Genomic DNA, 19,745 nt, shown 5'->3' with positions numbered 1-19,745 from the left:
AATTTGCTCACACTCACCAGCTTTTCCAGTCTTCCTGGGATGGTGTTGGAGCTGCTGCGGCAAGCCTGGATATACTGCAAGGAAAACAGGAGTTTCTTCTAGGTGTGCTGTGCCCACCCTGTGTCCAGCTGGAGCTTGAAGCAGCTCACACAATGGCACAGTGGGGAGGGCAGGATTAGCACAGATATCCTCCCCAGTGGTTTGTTACACCCCAAATGCCATGTCTGCATTCCAGAGCTGTGAGAGGAGAGCTCTGGGGCAGTCACCACTGGTCTCAAAGGAGCTCCACAGGCCTGTGGAGTTTCATGGCCCAGTTCCCCCAGGTCCTGCTTCAGGGAATGGGAATGAGTGGCAAGGGCAGGGCTGGTGAGCACTGTGAGAACACTGTGAGTGCCCTTCATTGTGCACACAGTTGTGCAGAGGAACCCACAGCACACACTGGAAACAGCAACTCCAAGCCATGCAAAGCCAAATTCAGCTAGAGAGAAGCTTTCCTTTTATCTCCACTGGTACAACTATCACTGCTCAGAAAGGGCACGAAACTGAGGGCATGAAAGCCAGCAGAACAAGGGCTCAACTCCTTCAAGAGATCAACAGGCTAGTCCTGAGCATAGCTGCTGCCAGGGGTCACTGAGAGCTTGCTGCAGCAGATGGGGAGAAGGTTTTTAGCTCAGGGGCAGCCCACAGTCAGCAGAGCACACTCACGTGTTTGATGAGGGAGGTGAGAATTGCGTATGTCTTGCTGAGGCTTCTCAGCAGTGTGTCCACACAGCTCCCTGCTGGGAGTGCTGTCTGCACCAGCTCATGATAGACTGTCAGAAGAGTTCCCAGCTGCAGAATTACACCTTTCTCCAGAGCCTGAGTTTGGTTTGATGCCTGAGAGGGGTCTTCTAGAAGAAAGAGATGAATATCTGGTGAATATATATCTAATGAATCCAGTTGTGCAGGTGGGAGGCACAAAAGACCATCTTTGTGTCTGATGCATAAAGCCCCAGTGGGGCAAGGGGAAAATAATCACTGGAGAGATTTTATGACAACACCCTTATCTTATTTTGTTCATGTGGAACCAGCTCAAGGGAGAGTTTAACCTGACCTTAGATGATGCTATCTCAAAATCCCCAAATATCTTTTTGCTCATCTTTTTGACAAAGATGTAACAGTAAGAACTGGACCACTTTCATTACCTGATGTGTCTGACCCCAGACTGGTGAGTTTCTTGATAAGCCAATCCACCTCTTCAAGGACCTTGTCCACCTGACCCAGAACCAGCAGCTGAGACAGAAACCAATAACAAAACAGATTTTTGGAGGAGTTTGGCACAACAGGAACCTGCAAGCTGCTCCAAGCGCAGTAGCCTTGGACTCTGCAGGTGTCACACACATGCTGTTCTGACTCACACAGACAGTGGGGGCTGCAGTCTTGGCATTCACTACGGCAAAATGGCACCGACCCTCCACTTCTATGTCCTGGGCAGAGGAGAGAGAACAAATTCTGGTTAGACTTTAACTGCTGTCACACAGTTTGCACCAGAGATGCACTCGATTCTGACAGCACTATGAGGAAAAGCTCAGCTGCTCCTGCATCATACCTGATCTATATCTCCCAGGCAGGCGTGGATGTCTTGTGCAAGCTCCCGCAGGAGACCAACAGGGCTCTTGTAGAGAACGTGGACACTGAAGAGCAGAGACAGCAAACCCTTGCAGCAAGAAATATCCTCTGTGGGGAAGAGAAAGTGACACAGTGCCAGGTGCAGAGCTTGCCTAGCTACTTAGGAACATCAGACATCCAGTGAGGGAAAGTCTCAGATTCAGTATGGATTCAGCAGTAGGTGAAAATCCTATCAAAATACCCCAGCTACAAAAGCAAAGTTTAAAACATCAGGCATCCCTTGTAATAGTGCAAGGGGAACTATGGCCCATTGGAGCTGTTGGGTCATAGGCAAATGGTGACCAAAAGCACTGAGGAAGTGCAATACAAACCCTGGCAAGAGTACTGTCTTTCCAGAGTATAAATCCCAATTTGGGCCTAAATAACAAGGCAGAAAAGTCAAGTATGTGAGTGGCTTCCTTTCCTTCAGAAATACTAATAGTTTTAGAGATGGAGCTCCCTCTGTAAAACTTGTACTTATATCACAATGTTGTGGCAATCTGCCACAGAATGGGACCTGAATGTATCTTGACAAAGAGGTAAAACCAGGACAGAGCATGTAAGGGTCTAATGTCAGACCTGACACATCACATCTAAACATGCTCCTCAAAGCTTACTTACCAAGAGCATTTTCTTTGCAAACTTTGACTGTCCAAGTCAGGAACTGAAGGAACTATTTAAGAGGAGAAAAGATACCATGACTTTGAAACAGAATACAAAACTACTACTAATAATAAAAATCCAAGACAATGAATCATAGCAGAGGAAGATGAGTAGGGAACCCAGCTGTGCTCTGTCAAGTTCCACAAGGGACACTTAGCCTACTAACAAGTCAAAAACTGAGACCCAGGACAGGGTAATGGCTATACATCCCCTTGGACAGAGTAACAGCTCCATTTAATTTAAGGTAAATGATGACTCCAGACTTCTGGCACAGTTAGTGCAGTTCCTAGCTTGTAAAATTGGGGCACTTTAGAAAATGACTCCTTGCATGGAAGGAATTAGGCACTCAGCCAGTTTGGACTGGACACAAGTCTGCTGGCCTTTTTTGCCTCTACTCCCATGTGGAGGCCACACCACACCTAGGCTATGTTAGGAGTCCCTGCTCAGCCAAACAAATCGTTCAGGTGCCCAAAGGCAGGATCAGAATGTGCAGGAATGGGGTGGCAAGACAACTTCCTCTGAAGGGTCCTTGCAGGTGTGTGACAGGAGAGCCCTTCACAGTGTAACAGAACTGCCCCTTTGACCTGGTGTGGTGTCTAGGAGGAGCAGGGCACACATGCCAGAGCCTACAGATGCCAACCCCATCTGATAATCTCCTTCCCACACCCATGGCTATGACACCCAGCCACCATGTGAAGGCTGAGGAGTACCTGCTGTGAGGCTGGGTCCAGCAGTTTGGACAGTGTGGAGAGAACAGTGATGAGTGACTGTGTTTCCTTGGCATTGAAGTCATCTTCAGCACTGCTGAGCTGGTTCACCAGGGACCTCTGGTTAGGGGAAGGAAAACACTCCCTGAGTGTGAATATGTGTTGCATAAGCAAATAACCAGAAGCTGCAAGCAGATAAAGGGATCAGCAGCAAGGAGAATGACAAAGAGTACAAAAACAGGACTCTTCTCAAGAACAAGTGCTGATTTTTGATAGGAGTGCTTACACACAGCCTGCAGATGGTCAGTGTGACTTTTAGAATACTCAGGTAAGTTTATGCTGCACTGAAGAACCTAGAGTTCTGTAAACACAGATGCACATCCAGCCACCCTAAAGAAGCTTTCCTCAGGGATCAGAAACTTCTCTGAACTGCTAGTGAATCAGTGCCACAGTTGCTATCACATACTCAACCCTGTGGTCAGGCAACAGAGAGCTAGCAGTGTTTCCTGCCAGAATCCCAAATGCTTTGGAACACTTGCAGCACACAGTGGTACTCACCTGAAACTGTCGGATCTGGAAGGCAGCTTTCTCTGTGACATTAATATCCGCTTCTTCTGCGTCACCATCAGTAATATCTGGCAGAGACAGAAAGGTGCAGAAAAAAAGCTAAATGCCAAGAGCAGAATACAGGATTTATTTCCAAAAGTGGGAAAGACTGCTCACAGCTAGAGGAGGAATACAGACTGCAGAACCACGGTGAGCTGAAAAACATGTTAAAGGCAAACTTCAAATAGATGACTGCTGTGTCAGACCCCAGCTATCCTCTGCTGACAGACTGAGAGCTCTATAAAGACAGGTAAAATATATCTCTAGAACCTGTCTCTGGTGTGAAAATCTATGCTACTAAGCCCACCTTGTTGCTGAGAAACAAGAACCAGACCCATCTCTCCCTAGTTATGGATAAAGGGACCTGCCCACACATGGGCTGGAAGCTGGAGGGTAGAAACCAGAGCAGAATGGTACCATGTGCCTACCCAGGGCTTGCAGGAACTGGGGGATCTTGGCAGAGTACAGCTGCTGCACCGTGTTGAAGATCCGCAGCAAACCTTCCAAGCACAGAAGTGAAATGCTTTTGCCTTTCTTCTTCCCTGATTCCTCAACAACGGTGGGAATTGAAGTGTACCTCCAAAGCAGAACCCTGTGGGATGGGAGATGAGATTAACTCCAGTAAAGCTGGCTGCACAGGGCAAGAACTAGATCTACTCTTAGGATCCCATTTTTAATATAACTAAACTGGAAGGTCTTTTACCTACAGAAAATGGTAGGGAAGAAATCTTTTTTAAGAAGATTTTATTTCAATGTCAGCAAAACAGCTACTGCTTTCTTCCAGCACAGCTAAATAATTTAATTCTTTCCAGGTGCCAAGGGACCTTCCAATCCCATTTCAAGTCCATCTTTTCACACTCATTTCTTCCACTCTGCTTTCCCTTTTTCTCAGACTACCCTGACCACTGGTGTCAAATCCACCAGTGACAAAAAGAGCTTTACTCGTGGCAGTTTGGTTCTGTGAAATGTCAGAATTCATTACAGGGCTCTCTATAAATAAAATCAGAAAGGTAAAGGCAGGCAAAGCAAAGTAAAGACCTGTGAAGAAAGCAAAATTGTTTGGCCCAAAGAAGACTTTTCTATTTGTAGGCAAACATAATTTTCCTGCTTCCCTAACCCCACTTCTTCCCTTTTTTGTTCCCTCTCCTTTCTTCTCATTAGTTCTGTTGCCTGCACAGATGATCTTATTCTGTTTCAATGTCCAATCACGCAAAACATGTAGCTCACATGTAGTCCTAATGACTGCAACAAAAATAGCCTCTATTATTTGGGGTGAGACACAAAACCGGCATTATGCATGGCAGGGGTAATTTGCATTTTGTGCTCTCTGCTGACTGGGCTCTGAAAAGACCCCATGCAGATATGACCTAGATTCCAAAAGACATTTACATGGTTCACATTCTTGGATTTCCAAAGGATTAGATGCATGAATGTCTTCAAGCATCTTGCAGAAGTCCTAAACAAATGATTTCTAAAGCTTGTGTCCCTCACACATCTGTTTTGTTCTGTAGCTTGAAGTGAATTTTAACTTTGCTGCATTCCAGAGGCCTCAAGAATCCAGCCTGTAATCATCTTACCTTCTCTGTGACAAAGAGTGATGAACAAGAAGTCAGAAAGAGGCTGAAAATGTTTGATGGCATTTGGTTCTTCCAGGCCAAGTTATTAAAGCTGTATCACTCACTATGGCACAGAAACTGCAGTGCCTCCACTTGATTTCTCAGGAGCACAGAAAGGCACTGACCCAACCCAGCAACAGCAACAGTATGGAACAGCTATGGACTGCATTCTCCTTTCAAAGAAGAATGAGAATCAAAAATCCCAGAAAACGCATTGCTGATGTCTCCACGTGCCACACTGACTCACTGCGTGATTTTGCAGAGGTTCTGGAACATCTTCTCTGGATTCTGTCCGTCTGGTCCGTCCGTCTGTCCCGTCTCCTCCAGCTGCTGCACCTTCTGCAGAGCCACGCTGACGGCGTAGCGCAGGAACTCCGTGCTGGAGCGCAGCACAGCCAGGCTCTCCTCGTGGCTCTGGGCATTGTCCCTGCAGGACCAGAACTGTCAGAGAACTGGGGATGCACACAGGAAGCTCAGGAATGGCCTACGAGATCCAAAATTTAATATGCATTTGCAAATAAAAGCTCTGGCTGGACTGAGGGTGGAAAAGACCTGTTGTTTTGGTAGCTTTAAGTGAACATTTAGAGGGTAAGAGCTGCACCAGCCTTTTCAAGCACACTAACACATGGTTTGAATCGATGCTCTGCTCCACAGAGGACTGGACACCTTCTCACCTGAACAGAGCTGTGAGCAGAGTAGATACAAAACCCATGGACAGGAAGCTCCGTGCAGTTTTGTTGCTCAAGGCAGATTTGTTCTTTCCAGCTTTCTCCTTCAGGATTTCAGAGAGTTTGTTGTAACATGTAAACAGGCCTAGGACATCCTCAAACTTGTTCTTACTACAATAAAATAGTATTGTAGAAAGTATTAATGGAGAAAATGCATTCTTGGATTTTCCCATTTGAAGCTTCAGCTGCCAAATTACACAGTGACACTGCCTAAATAAAGAAACCTGTTACATCTCCCTAACAGGGTATACCTCACCCAATCCTCCTCAAGCTGCTCTTCTACAAAATGTCAGATCCCATCTCCCACAACACATGACATTCCAAAGGAAAACATTCCCCAAGCTCTGTGAATGGCTGTGCCACAAGGCACTCACGCTCAGATCACTGATTCTGTGTTGGCACTACCAATGACGCTGTACTCCAAAGAGCTGGGCAAATAATAGCACAGCTAGTGCTAGAGGGTAAGATTTAATGTTTTACCTGAAATTCCCAATGTTGAAATTGTACTCAATCAGAACCTCACAAATTCCCATCACCTGAATGGCATAGATGTTGTTTTTCACACCAACACCAGAAGACAGCGAAAAATCTGCTGATTTATCCTGAGAGGTAAAGGAAACAAGTGAAAAATCTTTTTAAAAACTGACAAGAACTCGGCATCTTCTCCCACTGAGTCAAACTGAAAATCTGATTTACCAGTTCAAAGTCTTCCAACTCGCTCTTGATCATTCGTCGTGTGACAGATTCTAACATCTCTTCAAAGTTTTGCTGAAATCCCACACCCTCCTCCTCCTCCTCCTCCTCGTCATCTTCAGCTCCTTGGCACAGACGCACAGTGCTCTTGTACCAGGCAAGGCAGTGCTGGATGCAGCAGAGCAGGTGGGCCTGGAGGAAGCAGCCACACAGTCACACTCAGCCTCTGAGCTGGAGGTCACTGGCAGCAGTGGACAGGGGCCGGACTGTTCTGGTGGGATGTACAGAGCTGTGGCTGTCTTTGTAACTGCCTTCAGTCTTGAGGATATGCCTGATTCCCAAATTGAGGGGATCAGTAATCTCACACAAAGCTGCTCAGTTCCAGCTTCAGACAGTGCTCTGTGCCTGAGCTTTTCTAGATGGGATGTAAAGACTTAACTCCCACTGCTCCCTCCACCCAGCCACCTGAGGTACTGAAGGAGATGGGAAGGGAATTTCCAAAGGGATTCTCACTCTAGCTGAAGTGTCTGTGCCCTTCCTGGGTGTGCTACTGCACACAAGCTTCCTTAGGGGAAAACAAAATGATTAATTTGAATTTGTTCTCTTGGAAATTCAACAAATCATTGAGGTTTCATCTCCAACAATTTCAAAGGAGCAAAACCAAAGGACAAATTCTTCCCCCTCCTACACACACAGACACACACACACACTGCACAACTATTTTATGTGGAATTAAGTTAAAGGAGGGAAAAAACCCCGTAGGGTGAACTCAGTGGAGGATAACAGAAGAACACTATTCCTAGAGCATTTTTCACACAGGTCCCCACAACCACTATGCTTGGGGAGCTCAAATAAATAGCCTGAGGCAGGGGTGAGATGCCCAGCTCTGTTGCTATTAAAAGAATTGCTCCAGGCTAGAAGAGGCTGAAGAGGCACAAGGTATTCAGCTCATGCAGGACAACTAGAATGCTAGTAACAGATGAGCTTGCAGCTGTGGCCAAACAATATAGCTCTTACCAGTGGTTCTTGCAGAAAGATTTGATCTCCCTGAGCCATAATACATCCCTCCAGTTTGAGTGGAGGCAGGAGGTCTGGCTGGGGCAGGTAATATTGCTTTATCTGTCACAGAAAACAAGAAATAAAAATAACCAGTTACTTGGTAACTGAGCCTCTTAGGATGTTTGAAAACAGAGCACAATCATCTTTGTACCCCATTCTAGAGAGCAAAACCTGGCACTGTGATAAGGGGACTGTACAAGTACATGAGCCATGTCATCTGCTCTACTGGTGATTAAAATCCCTTCTTGAGTTGCTCCTGTAGCTCAGCCAGGACACATCAGTGCCCTAAAACAAGATTAGCTGACCACTTGCTGTTGTGTTGCCTCAACAAGTGACATCACTTGCACCCCACCTGCAGTGTTACCCCTCCTTTAAACAGTGAGGATCAATAGCTGCTGCTGCCATTGAAAGTTATAGATACATAATGATGCTATAAAATTTTACACCTTTACACCAACTTACTATTAAGTGCCCTCTGTTACCCAAAAGCTGTCTTGGCTCTGTTCATGTTCTTTACCAGACCCTATACAGTCATGGGAAAGCTGGAATTAGTCAGCATGAACTCTTTGGATGATTAAAGGGAAGAAAATTACTTGTCTCAAATAAAGCACTGCCTGTCCAATGAATTGAGGAAATGTGATTGTCTTGTTGCCATGAGCAACACTGCTGGGGGATGAGTTAATCCTCCCAGATCCTACATGGACTTGGGTATTCTCCCGATGGGAAGACAGCAACAATAATTACTGTGTCAGCACATATCCTTGGGGAACTATGGGAGGGTAACTGCTGTGCACTGCTAAGGAACAGGGAGAGCACAAAGAACTTCTCTGGGCTCACATTTTCCACAGCACCTAAGAACTGAAGGGTTGGAAAGAGCTCCAAGAGATCCTTCCTCTTCCACCCTATGGCAGGAAATGAATTTGTCTCCAGGTGTTGACCCAGTCTGCTCTCACAGTGTAGCAGGGGTTTGAGCACCTCCTTAGGGAAGTGTCACAGCACCCAAACATGCTTCCAGTGTGAGGGAAAACAACTTCCCCAATATTTAATTGTTTGCCATACTGGTGGAAGTGCAGAATTCTGCAGCCCCGCCATGGAGCAGGACTTTACCTGGGACAAAAGTGTTTCCATTATAGAGCTGGCCAGCTGGGAGTTCCTGCGAAGGACATCATAAAAACCCTGGAGACAGGAAGGAAGGACAAGTTGGCTGACACAGCAGAGAAAATGAACCACAGGCATAAGAAGTTGGCGTCATCAGACTGCAACGACACTCTGGCACCGCAAGGAACCATGAGGAAGTAACAATGTGCTCAGTGTAAAACTCCATACCTGGCAAAGCAAAGGCACCACAGAAAGAAGGTATGAATCAGAAAAAGTATGAATTTCCTCACAGGGGCCCTCTCACAAGCTGTATCTCCCTAGCAGCGGTGGCATCAAGCCCAGAGTGACTTTCACTGCTATTTAACACAAGCACAAGATCCAACTTCAAACTGTGAAACCCTGCTTCAAAGGCAAAACAAGCCCGTGGGGAAACTGTAGGAGGCAACAGATCCTGCAGACTGAGAAAACTCAGTGGATGGATAAAGCAAGCACAAGTTTTCTAGCAACAGTGACGAATACACCCAGAACTTGCAGCTCATCAAAGGTCAATCCAACCCAAGATAAGAAGGAAACAAAACCTCTCTGACTGGTACAGGGTTTTTTTCCTCAAGGTGGTATCCCATGGTTATAACACAGCCTAAGATATGCACCCAAAAATGGCCCTTTATAACAGGCCTATCACAACAGACCTAAGGACAGCCAAGTTTTTACAGAAGCTTGGAAAGGAAGAGGAGAAAAGACAGATCCCTGATGCAGTCTCTAAGGAAGTTTCTCCATACTCTCCAGACAGGGTTTTCTTTGGAGCCCATAATTAACTCTCAACAGCTCCACATCTGCCCAGTGCCTGTTATACCACTCCTCCTCACAGGGCATCAAACATCCTTCCCATTCCCTAGGCCCTACCACAGCAAGACAGACTTTGACATATTTTTGCTCTTAAACAATGCATGAGCTGAAGAAGATACATCAACGTGTCTTTGGGTGCATAACGGTCAAAAAAACAGCAACAGAAGGAGTGAAAACATGTTACACATGTCCCATGAAGAACAAAACTGAGCTGAAAGGCTGTTTTTCACAGTAACATGGCTGTTATTTACCTGAGGCTGGAGAAGAATCAGACCACAGAAGAGCTTGTGGCTGTTTAAGAGACAGAAGAAACCATGTTTACCTCATATAACATGAGTCGAACGTCTGCTTGCTGGCTCAAACATCGCCTCAGGCTGCCCAGGATTTCTAGGCAGAAGGCCTCATTAGCTGCAGAATTATAGCAGGCATGAACATCTGCCTGGACCTGAGAAGGAACATTAGTCACGTTATACTGGTTACAATATCACAACACAGGAACAAGGTGATAAGGGTCTGGCCCCTGAACAATCACTGAGATAGTCCTTGTGCTGCCAGGCTCCTCATCACTGTCATGGAGCAGTGGGAATGCTCCCCAGAGCACTGGTGCTGTGAGAATGGCTCTGAGAAGCAACATCTCTAGGCCAGCTTCTCTTTGCACATTGCACTTCCTAAAGCTTTCCTTACAGGAAGGAAATCCTTGCTGGATTTCCAGGACTAATCCTTACTAAAGCTGTATTTCCATTCTGGGGGAACACTTCCCTTCTGAGTTGCTTCAAACAGTGGATATTAGACACCAGCCTGTCTCACATGGGACTGCAGAACAGCGCTTACCTGAGTGGCACCAATGGCCTGGCTGCACTGGGAAGAGGACAGGCTGCCCAGAACCTTAAAATTTCTTAACAGGAGCAAAAAGCCAGCAACTGCAGCTTTACGAGCATCGAGCTGCCTGGGAATTGGGACAGGAAAGAGGGTTATGTAAGGAAATGTGGAAGCAAGAAGCTCAGAAGCACATAAAATATCAACTCAGCAATGAAAAAAAGGCCACAAATACAGAGTGACTGGGCCCTGTACAACTATATTTCCCAAGAGGGTAGTACAGTCCCAAACAGTCAAGAGCTGGGCAGGTTGCTGGAAAGTCCCCTGCTCTACATTCTCAAAATATTCAATCTCCTTTCTGTCTTACAATGCTCACACTCAGGAAAAGACCAGGCCAAGACCTAAGTATTAAATATCCCTTGAAAGCTGGGAGAATGTCACAGACCTCAGAGTTGGAAAATTCCTAATAAAAACCTGGTGTTTTGCTTTATTCACAGAAACACCAAGTCTTCCATCCAGACCCTCCCTGGATGTATTTAGCTGTGGAATTGGTTTTAATTTTGCCTATGTATTTGGAGTTCCCAACAGCTTTCTGAACTTGCAAATCCCATTCATTCAGATGGGGGCTGGGATTTTTGTTACCATTCAGTGGAGCTGTGACTGTACCACAGTTCCAGGCTAAAGGGACAGGAGATGTCACTATCCAGTTATGGGAAGAACACTGTAAGAAGACAGCCCAAAATAAAAAAATACTTCTGCTCCAAAACCATAAATGAGTTGTAGAAATTTTTTCAAAGAATCCTCTCCCCAGCTTACCTGGAAAAGATAGCTTTTTGGAGAACAAGTATCAGGGAGTCCCTCACTGACATGCTGACTTTGAGCAGAGGCTGGAAAGGAAAATAACCTTTGGAGAGAAAAGCACTAAGGCATGCCAAGCCCTTGGGGCATATGAGCTCATCTTCCTCAGGCCCATCTGGCCCTGAATTTCCAGTACTGTCATCAGTACAGTAGGAAGACCAAAACATTTTAAAATAGACAAGAAAACCCATAGAGCTGTGGCAGTGAGACACCTTAGCAGGTCAGTGAGGACACAGTGCAAGGGCTTAGGAAAATAACTAGGAAAATATCCCCAGGTTGGACAAAACAGATGAAAGCTAAAACACCAGGGCAGTATCTCAGCCCAGGCAAAGAGGAACACTGACATGGAGCTGGAAGGAGAAAAATCAATGTGACAGCTACAGCTGCTCAGCTAAACAGTGTGGACTTAGTTTTCTACAGGGTGCAGCATCTGGGCATCTTCCAGATGAAAGGTCAGCACAGAGCAGTTTTGGTACTGTGCCAGACCACACCATATGCTTTTTGCTAGAGGGCACATGCAAATCCATGCTTGAAGAACAGTTCCATGTTACACCAAACAACCCACAGCAGAGAATGAAGGCTTATTTCATGAGGAGGGTTATCAGATCATGTATGTAATTGTGGCCCAGAGCTGTCACTGGAACTGAAGTAGCAAGGAGACCCATGGAGAAATGCAAAGTTTTACCTGTACTGCCCGGAGAAGCCCTTGCACTGTGTCAATGGGCAAAAAGGACAAATTGTCAAAGGTCTCTGTGACTTTGGAGGATGAAGTCTGAAGCACAAGAGGAGCAGACATAACAATATTGGACAGCAAGTCTGAAAAATAAAAGGACAAAAAGAACAGCTGATGCCAAGGGGCCAGAAAAGCCTCAGCAGAAGATGTCTGTAGAACTAACAATTACAGACTAATCAAAGACCTTCCATGACACAGAGAGGTCACTGACAAACCGAGTCTGCTGCAGACACCAAGCACTAAAAATGCTCCCAGCCCAGCTGAACGGCCTCACCCCAGCAGAGGGCACTGAGATGCAAGGGAAGAGGCTGCAGCACTGACATCCCAGGAGCCCCAGTGGCTCCCAAGCCCAAGGACGAGGAGAAGGCAAGGCTGGGAACGTGGAACAGGCAACTGACTGATGATTCTGATTTTCTGTGCGTCAGCTGTTCCATGGCAACTGCCTGCAAACATATTTTTCACCTGTGATGAATACAAGGCAATCTGATGCAGCTGATACCTCAGTCAGAGGAGAAGGAACAACTGATTTTCTAGGCTTCAGGTCACTTCAGCAGGTGCTTCAGAAACCAAATCACATCCTGGGCTGCATCAAAAGCAGCTTGGCCAGCAGGCTGAGGGAGGGAATTCTCTCCTTCTACTCCACTTTGGTGAGAGCCCCCTTGGAGTACTGTGTCCAGCTCTGGGGTCCTCAGCACAAGCAGGACAGAGACCTGCTGGAGCAGGTCCAGAGGGGCACAAAAATATTCAGAGGGCTGAAGCACTTCTGCTATTGAGATGGGCTGAGAATTGGGGTTGGTCAGCCTGGAGAAGTCAACTTTGGGGAGACCTTGTTGTAGCCTTTTGGTACTCAAATGGGGTTTATAAGATAGGGACAGACTTTTTATCAGTAGCTTTGTGATAAGAATAGGGCTAATAGTTTTAAACTAAAAGAAGGTAGATTCAAAGTGGATATAAACAAGAAATTTTTTACAGTGAGGGTGGTGAAACATTGGCACAGGTTGCCCAGAGAGGTGGTGGATGTCCCATCCCTGGAAACATTCAGGGTTAGGTTGGATGAGGCTCTGAGTAACCTGGTCTAATGGAAGATCTTCATGCTCATTACATGGCAGTGGACTAGATGACCTTCAAAGGTCCCACCCAACCCAAACCCAATTCTGTGATTCTATAATGAGTTTTGAGGAGCTGTGTTGAGACTGTCCACAGAGCAAAGCATATTTCTCTCTCTCTTTTCTGTTACCTATGAAGTGGCTGACAGGAGATGCTGCTTTTGTGAGGACTCTGTTCAGAACCTGCTCAAGAATATCACTTCTGATGGGCTCATGAACCTGAATAAGGAAGAACAATAAATAAAAACCTTTAAGATATTGCTGTACTTCACAGCACAGGCATTGTACAGTACAAAGCAAATCCAGATCTGACAGGTAAGGAAGGATGGTCACCAGAAGTCCCCTTTCAGCTAAATCCACACAGATTGATTCAGATTTCATCCCAGGACAATCAGAACCAGCACATCAAGGCACACACAGTACACTCAGAACACAACGGTTCCAGTCATCTATGGGATGAATGGGTTTCAATCCCACCTTGTCAGATTTTATTTGTACCTCTGAATTTCTCTACCATCTCTACCTCTGCAGTTTCTTGGAAACTGTAATACAGTTTATAATAATAGGGATTACACAAATACCATGACAGCTGGAACAGATTAGAATTAGATCTTCATGAGGATGGCTGGAAAGGGTCAAATAGGAGACAAAATCTAGTATTGTTTGCAAAACACTCACAATGGATATAGCAAGCAAGGTTTCGACACCATTTACCAGGATAGAATAAGAACAGAGTTGTTTTCCTCCCACCAAAAAAAAAAAAAACCTTCTCCAAAACCTACATTACCTTAAATGTTTCCAGCAGGATACTTGCTCCCAGTCTGCAAGCTTGCTGGGCTGGCATTTTTGAAAGGCCATAATTGTTATCAGCAGCTTTTCCTCCAAAGGGCTTTTTTGGTTCATAGGATTCCATTAGGCTGAAGCCAAGATCCACCAGGCCCTGAGTAACATGGTCCCAACCAAATGCACTGAGGAAAACATGAAATAGATGAGGAAAGAAACTACTTAGTCATAGGAAAGTTTGGATTAGAGCTGAGGTAAAATCTTCTGCCGTCATTCCAGGGTCCAAAGCAGCAGTGAGAGACACTTGATGACATCAGGGAAGATGACAGCCCTCACAACCCTGTGAGTGTCCTTAGGCTGAGGGACAGGTGCTCAGCACATCTCTGCAGTCCTGGTTCTCCATCAGAATTCCTTTCCAGCCCAAAGGTTCCCTCACCACTGGGAATGACATGCCCTCAGGTCTGACCTGAACATAACAGCAGGCTACAGTTGGGATGCACTGATGTCAAGATCTTCAAGTTGGAGAAAAAGAGAAGAGGAATGCCTCCCATCAAACTAAAGGACAACTGGTGACAGACCAGAGCTATCCCACAGGATGTTTAAAGGACTAAGTAGTAAACCAGATTAAACAGTGAACCTACTCCTCATCCCTTGATCAGAACACAAACTACAGCCAGCAGCATGACTCACACTGCAGATTAGGCCCTGATCAGTTTAGTCCTTTGTACCACCAGAGCCTGAGATTTGAGGTAGAAGGAGCAGATTTATACCGCCGCATGTTGTTTGGTTTTTTTTTTTTAATTCGCTAATATAAAACTGGGATAAAACCTTTGGATTTTGACACTGATCCCTACCAGCACATGGTCAGAAGTATTTAGCATCCCAGAGTGTTTTAACAAAGCTGAAACTCTCCCCACTTCTAAAGCCCATTGAATGTTCTGCAGCACGTGGCAGCAACTCACCTATTTTTCACCACTTCTAGAATGACAGCAGTTATATCATATTGTTGAGGAAACAAATCCTGCAGAAACTTGGAGGCCTGAAGGAACTGCAGGTCCTTACAGCTTCTTGTGATTGATGTTTTCAAGAAATCAAATATCTGGAACATAAAATCATTACGTGTGAGGAAATGATCTTTGAAATGGGACCTGTATAGTCTTGGGTATGTTCCAGTAAGAGCACCAGCCAGACACAAGTTCCACTAGAGCCTGCCAAAAATCTTAACTCACTTCTTTGTCAGGACAAATACACCAGTCTCATTAAGTGCTTCAAGGAGGGTGACTTGCTGCCAGATGCTCTTCATGTGGCCATCACAGAGCCAAAACATTAGAAAAATAGACTGCTTTTCTTCTCATCCTACAATACCAACCCACAGGAATCACTGCTCTGGAAAATTGTGATATTGCTCTGAGGTCTTTTACAGTGCTTAGTAAAGTACAGCATACCAATGATCTAATTGCCTACCCACGAGCATCCTGAAACCATTTTAAGCCTAATTCTGATGGAACTCTGACCTAACTATGCTTCCTTTCCTTTACAGGGAGTGCAGAGTGCATCCCCATGGAAGCCCTCTGCAAGCTTATCAAGCACATACCTGCTCTTGCAGTCTGTGTTTTACAGCAACTGACAGCAGAAGAGCCACACTGAAGGGACACAGGGCTCTACCAGGGTCCTTCTGTTGCTCAGTCTAGGAAACAGCAAGGAGCAGTGAGAAAACTTGTTATCTTTACTGAAACACCCTGGAAATTCAGGCAGCCATCAGGCACATGTCTCTTCAAACATATCACAGCACTTGCTAAAGAGAACATGACTGCAATCATAAAAATTAAATCCCTTGTCCAGATAATAAATTAAGTTTTTAAACCAGAACAATGGCTGCTCCATCTTTGCCATACCTTCAGGTGTCTAATTAGCTCTTCACCCAGGTCCTGGTCCAGGTTGATGACAGAAACAATGTGGAGGATAACGGTGCCTTCCACGTGGCGGAGCTGGTCCAGGGGCATTGTGGCCACCTCAAGGTCCACTGACCTGTAAGTTTTACTAGAGAATAACAAGCCATCCCAAGCCAGAAATCATTCCTTATGGATGAAGAAGGATGTTCTTGTACAAGGTTTAAGTGTTCAAATTCAAGGAGCCCTGGGCAGGAGCAGTGTGACTACAAATACCCAGGTAGTAAAGAGAGGGGTGACAGAGCAAGAACTTACTCTGGAACCCTCTGTTCTTCCTTCTGTCTCTTATCCAGCTGATTGAAAAAACTGATGATTCCTTCCAAAACAGTCTTCTTACTGCCCTGCAAGGCAGGACATTACATGAAGCCATTGCAGGGCCTGCAGTATCCCAGATAACAATACTCAGTTCCCACACCTGTCACAAATCTCAGGGTAGCCTTCATTTCCCTCCATAAATTGCTAAGGCAGGTGAGCACTCCTCTATGGCTCATTTCCAGATTTCCAGTTTTCATACTTCTTTTGACTGCACTTATTTCTTTTGACTGCATTATAGAATAGCTGGAAGAAACTCAAGCTCTCAGGTATTTTGACTGTCTTTTTTTTTTTTTTTGAAGTTGTTATTAATTAGAAAGGATCCTTTATGTTTTAATCAATTGGGAAGGCTTTCAAATTCCTAACCTTAAATCTAACAATACATTTTGGACCCAAATGACCCTCTATAACACACATATAATTTGTCTTTGGATCATTTTGGCATTAACTTGGTCACAAATGAAGCAAGGAAAAGAGCCAGATCACCCTGTTAAAGGGCAGAGATGTCCCTGGCAGTCTCTGCTCTGGAGAAGAGCACAGGAGATGACACATTCCCAGTACAAGTCAGACTACAACCCAGTAGACAATCATAGTGCATGAGCTTTTATTATAGCATGCAGATCACAGAGAGTGAGCAAAACCACACTGAAAAAAACCAACCCTCTCTGCTGTCTGCTAGTTCTGTGCTCATCCCTTATTTCCCAAAGGTTTGCTTATTTTCCCACAAGGAAGACCAAGATCCTATCTTTCTCTGAGCAGTCAGCTTCTTCAGTCTAGAGGGAGTTAGAGGAAACAAAACCTACTGATGTTCTGTTGTGTCCCTACAGCATGGTTTGGGAACAATCAGCATCCCTGCCAAAATCCAGACTACAGATGACTCTGGACATTTTCTTTCTGTTGGACTAAACCTGGGGGAAATCCAGCTCCCCTGAGATTTTACCTTTGCAGAAAGCAGTAGCAGCTGATAGACCAGAGGGGGAATTTCCTGCAGGTCTAATTTGGAGAACATCCTAAGGACCTTTTCCACCACAAACTGCAGCTCCTCTCCTGATAGTGGAATATCCCTGTTGAATCAAAGTTTTTTTTTCATACATTTATTTGCCAAGGCTCACTCACACATGGAATAAAAACCACGATGCCACGCCCAGAGGTGTTTTGTATCCAAATGGATCTGGTGTGGATGCTCACTGACCAACCATCCATGGTGCTTTGCCTGGTATGGTCAGACCTCCTATTTGTACTTGCCCCAAACTGTTTATGAAATAGGATACAGACAGGACCATGGCACAAGTTGATGTTGAAGAGAAAAAGAATTACCTGAACATGTTGGCAAGATGTATTACACACCGAGGATCCCACCTAGCAAAACAAAGATATGTTGGAAGATTGAGAGCAAGCTGGATTATTGTTTAGCTCTTCCCTCCTACACAATTATTCAATGTCACCATTTCCCTGTTACATTCTGATACTAAAATTAGAAGGCAGATTTCTACCAGAAATCATCAGCAGCAATCCAACCACCCACATCTCCTTAGTTCTGAACTGCCCCTTTAATAACAAATGCCAGAAAAGGAATAAAAACAAGCACTTCCTGAGACCAGTTCATGCAGCAGTCTCACAAGATCTGGGAACAGGCTGCTCCTTTGCTTTCCCAGCTAGAGAAGACACTGTCACAGAGGGCACAGATTCAAGGATGACAGGACACACAGCCCATGGGCATGCCTTTTTCCAAGCACAATGTGAAACACAGTATTTTGCCATGTATCCAAGACCTGCCAGACATACGTACTTGCTGGAGCAGAGGGTATTTATCAGCTGTTTCTTAAACTCTTCCCCATTCAGTTCACCTGAAAAAGCAAAAGTCTTAGGAGCTGATTGCAGAGGAAGGGAGGACAAGCTGCAGAGAAGGAGCTGATAGGGGTTACCTTTCCCATAAGCCAGGTTCTCCTTTGAACTGGCCAGTGCTGTGAGAACAGTGGAAAACAGCTCCAAGGATTTCCCATTGGTCAGGCTGCCTCCTTTAATGACATCCACAAACAGGCTGGCAAGCTCTGCTAATGCATGGCCTGGCAGCTGGCGGGCCTGGGAGAGCATACAACAGGAGAGAGCCTGAGGCACTACACAGAATTCCACATACACATCCAAACTGTCACCAAAACCCAGCAGAAGACAGAATTTCTTACAGGGAAATGCTCCCTTTAAGGGAAAATTCAGCCCTGAGATCTCTGTTTTGTACTGTTCTTTACAGAACAGAGCAATAAATCAAGATTATGTGATTATAGGTTTAGAGTTTTGAGCCTAAGATTAAATATCTAAAGATAATCAAGTTCACACACTGAGCCAATTGCAATACAAGCTAATTTAGCCTAGGGAAGATCCATGGAAAGGATACAACTAATTTTCCTCAGTGGCTTAGTGAAGTATCTCAATTTACATATTAAATTATACTCAGCAGAGCCCAGGAAAGCCGGCCCAAAGGAGCTTTACCTCCAGCATCAGCAGTCCTATGATTTCAGACACCTTGCCCAAATGCAGGTCACCTGACTCCACTAGTGGGACGCAGTGCTTGTAAACCTGGAGTCTCCTGAGGACACCACTTCTCTGGGAACAGGGGGAGCCTTACAGCAAGCAAAAGAGGGACAAAAGAGTGGGGAGGAAAGTTATGCAAGTAACACGTTGCTAAACGACAGGAAATCAGCAGGGATAAACTGTCACCTGGCTGCAACTTCCTATTTTACCTATCTGACAAAATAAAAAAAATAAAAAAACCAAAACAAAAACCCCAGAGAACAGGAAACAAGGTATTGGATAAAATAGTCGGCCACCGCGTTACCACATCCTGTGGTTCACTCAACTTGCACCCGGAGACCAGGAAGTGTCAAAACTTTGAGAAGAACCAGCTGGGCAATTGGCTCTCCCCTGGCCAGCTCAGTGCTACTGCAAGGGCTCTCAAAAGCAAATTGCACTTACCACGGGCTCTTCACAACTCCAGTCCAGTTTGCTATCTCCTCACATGTATTTTGGATGTCGTGCTTGCTTTTGACAGCCCTGACCAGCGGGTTTCTTACCAGAAGTGACAATTCCCTGTGCTGCTGAGCACCCACCGGCTCGCACCAGGGCTGGGCCCGCAGCCCCCCGAGCGCAGCGCACACATCACCCACCTTTGAAGATCCCTCTCAGCAGAGCCGCCGTCTCCCTGCCCTTCAGGGCCTGCCTGGTCACCATGTCGCCCAGCTGCAAGACAAGGGGACGCTGTGAGCCCCCACCAGCCCGCGGGCATCCCCGCTCGGCCCGCGGGCACCGCGCACCCACCTCGCCCTCCGGGAGGCTCTGCAGGGCCTCCTGCAGCCGCTCGGGGCCCTCCTCGGCCGCCAGCGACAGGATGCGCTGCGCCATGGGGCCGGGAAACACCGGGACCGCCGGGCCGCGGCTCCGGGCCCCGAAATTCCCGCCCGGAAGTGCCCGCGCGTCACCCGGGGAACAGCGCCCGCCCCCGGCGCGCTGCCCGCGGGGCCGCGGGTTCGA

The 19,745-nt window shown here is 46.0% G+C and overlaps 1 protein-coding gene across 1 annotated transcript in view; it reads right to left on the bottom strand.

Moving 5' to 3' along the window:
* Nucleotides 1-19,745, bottom strand: part of FANCI (FA complementation group I) — a 24,121-nt gene extending 4,376 nt beyond the window's left edge. Inside the window, exons 1-32 of the mRNA XM_071441318.1 lie at nucleotides 19,533-19,745; nucleotides 19,382-19,454; nucleotides 18,708-18,838; nucleotides 18,146-18,302; nucleotides 18,010-18,067; nucleotides 17,538-17,579; nucleotides 17,161-17,284; nucleotides 16,164-16,249; nucleotides 15,855-15,987; nucleotides 15,554-15,646; nucleotides 14,922-15,058; nucleotides 13,964-14,144; nucleotides 13,308-13,395; nucleotides 12,023-12,153; nucleotides 11,296-11,366; nucleotides 10,495-10,609; nucleotides 9,986-10,108; nucleotides 8,827-8,895; nucleotides 7,678-7,779; nucleotides 6,664-6,852; nucleotides 6,448-6,569; nucleotides 5,914-6,078; nucleotides 5,487-5,666; nucleotides 4,052-4,215; nucleotides 3,576-3,652; nucleotides 3,021-3,137; nucleotides 2,269-2,320; nucleotides 1,589-1,716; nucleotides 1,398-1,466; nucleotides 1,185-1,272; nucleotides 706-890; nucleotides 18-74 (exon numbers count right to left, since the gene is read on the bottom strand). Coding sequence (XP_071297419.1) covers nucleotides 18-74; nucleotides 706-890; nucleotides 1,185-1,272; nucleotides 1,398-1,466; nucleotides 1,589-1,716; nucleotides 2,269-2,320; nucleotides 3,021-3,137; nucleotides 3,576-3,652; nucleotides 4,052-4,215; nucleotides 5,487-5,666; nucleotides 5,914-6,078; nucleotides 6,448-6,569; nucleotides 6,664-6,852; nucleotides 7,678-7,779; nucleotides 8,827-8,895; nucleotides 9,986-10,108; nucleotides 10,495-10,609; nucleotides 11,296-11,366; nucleotides 12,023-12,153; nucleotides 13,308-13,395; nucleotides 13,964-14,144; nucleotides 14,922-15,058; nucleotides 15,554-15,646; nucleotides 15,855-15,987; nucleotides 16,164-16,249; nucleotides 17,161-17,284; nucleotides 17,538-17,579; nucleotides 18,010-18,067; nucleotides 18,146-18,302; nucleotides 18,708-18,838; nucleotides 19,382-19,454; nucleotides 19,533-19,616 — 3,591 coding nt within the window. The 5' untranslated portion in view covers nucleotides 19,617-19,745. The remainder of the gene's footprint in view (nucleotides 1-17; nucleotides 75-705; nucleotides 891-1,184; nucleotides 1,273-1,397; nucleotides 1,467-1,588; nucleotides 1,717-2,268; nucleotides 2,321-3,020; nucleotides 3,138-3,575; nucleotides 3,653-4,051; nucleotides 4,216-5,486; nucleotides 5,667-5,913; nucleotides 6,079-6,447; nucleotides 6,570-6,663; nucleotides 6,853-7,677; nucleotides 7,780-8,826; nucleotides 8,896-9,985; nucleotides 10,109-10,494; nucleotides 10,610-11,295; nucleotides 11,367-12,022; nucleotides 12,154-13,307; nucleotides 13,396-13,963; nucleotides 14,145-14,921; nucleotides 15,059-15,553; nucleotides 15,647-15,854; nucleotides 15,988-16,163; nucleotides 16,250-17,160; nucleotides 17,285-17,537; nucleotides 17,580-18,009; nucleotides 18,068-18,145; nucleotides 18,303-18,707; nucleotides 18,839-19,381; nucleotides 19,455-19,532) is intronic.

The sequence above is a fragment of the Agelaius tricolor genome, unplaced genomic scaffold (assembly GCF_023055355.1).
Source record: "Agelaius tricolor isolate 1412-34295 unplaced genomic scaffold, bAgeTri1.0.p SCAF_16, whole genome shotgun sequence".
In the NCBI taxonomy this organism is placed as follows: domain Eukaryota; kingdom Metazoa; phylum Chordata; class Aves; order Passeriformes; family Icteridae; genus Agelaius; species Agelaius tricolor.
The sequence above is the reverse complement of the archived record's forward strand: the minus strand, read 5'-3'. Positions and strand labels throughout refer to the sequence as shown.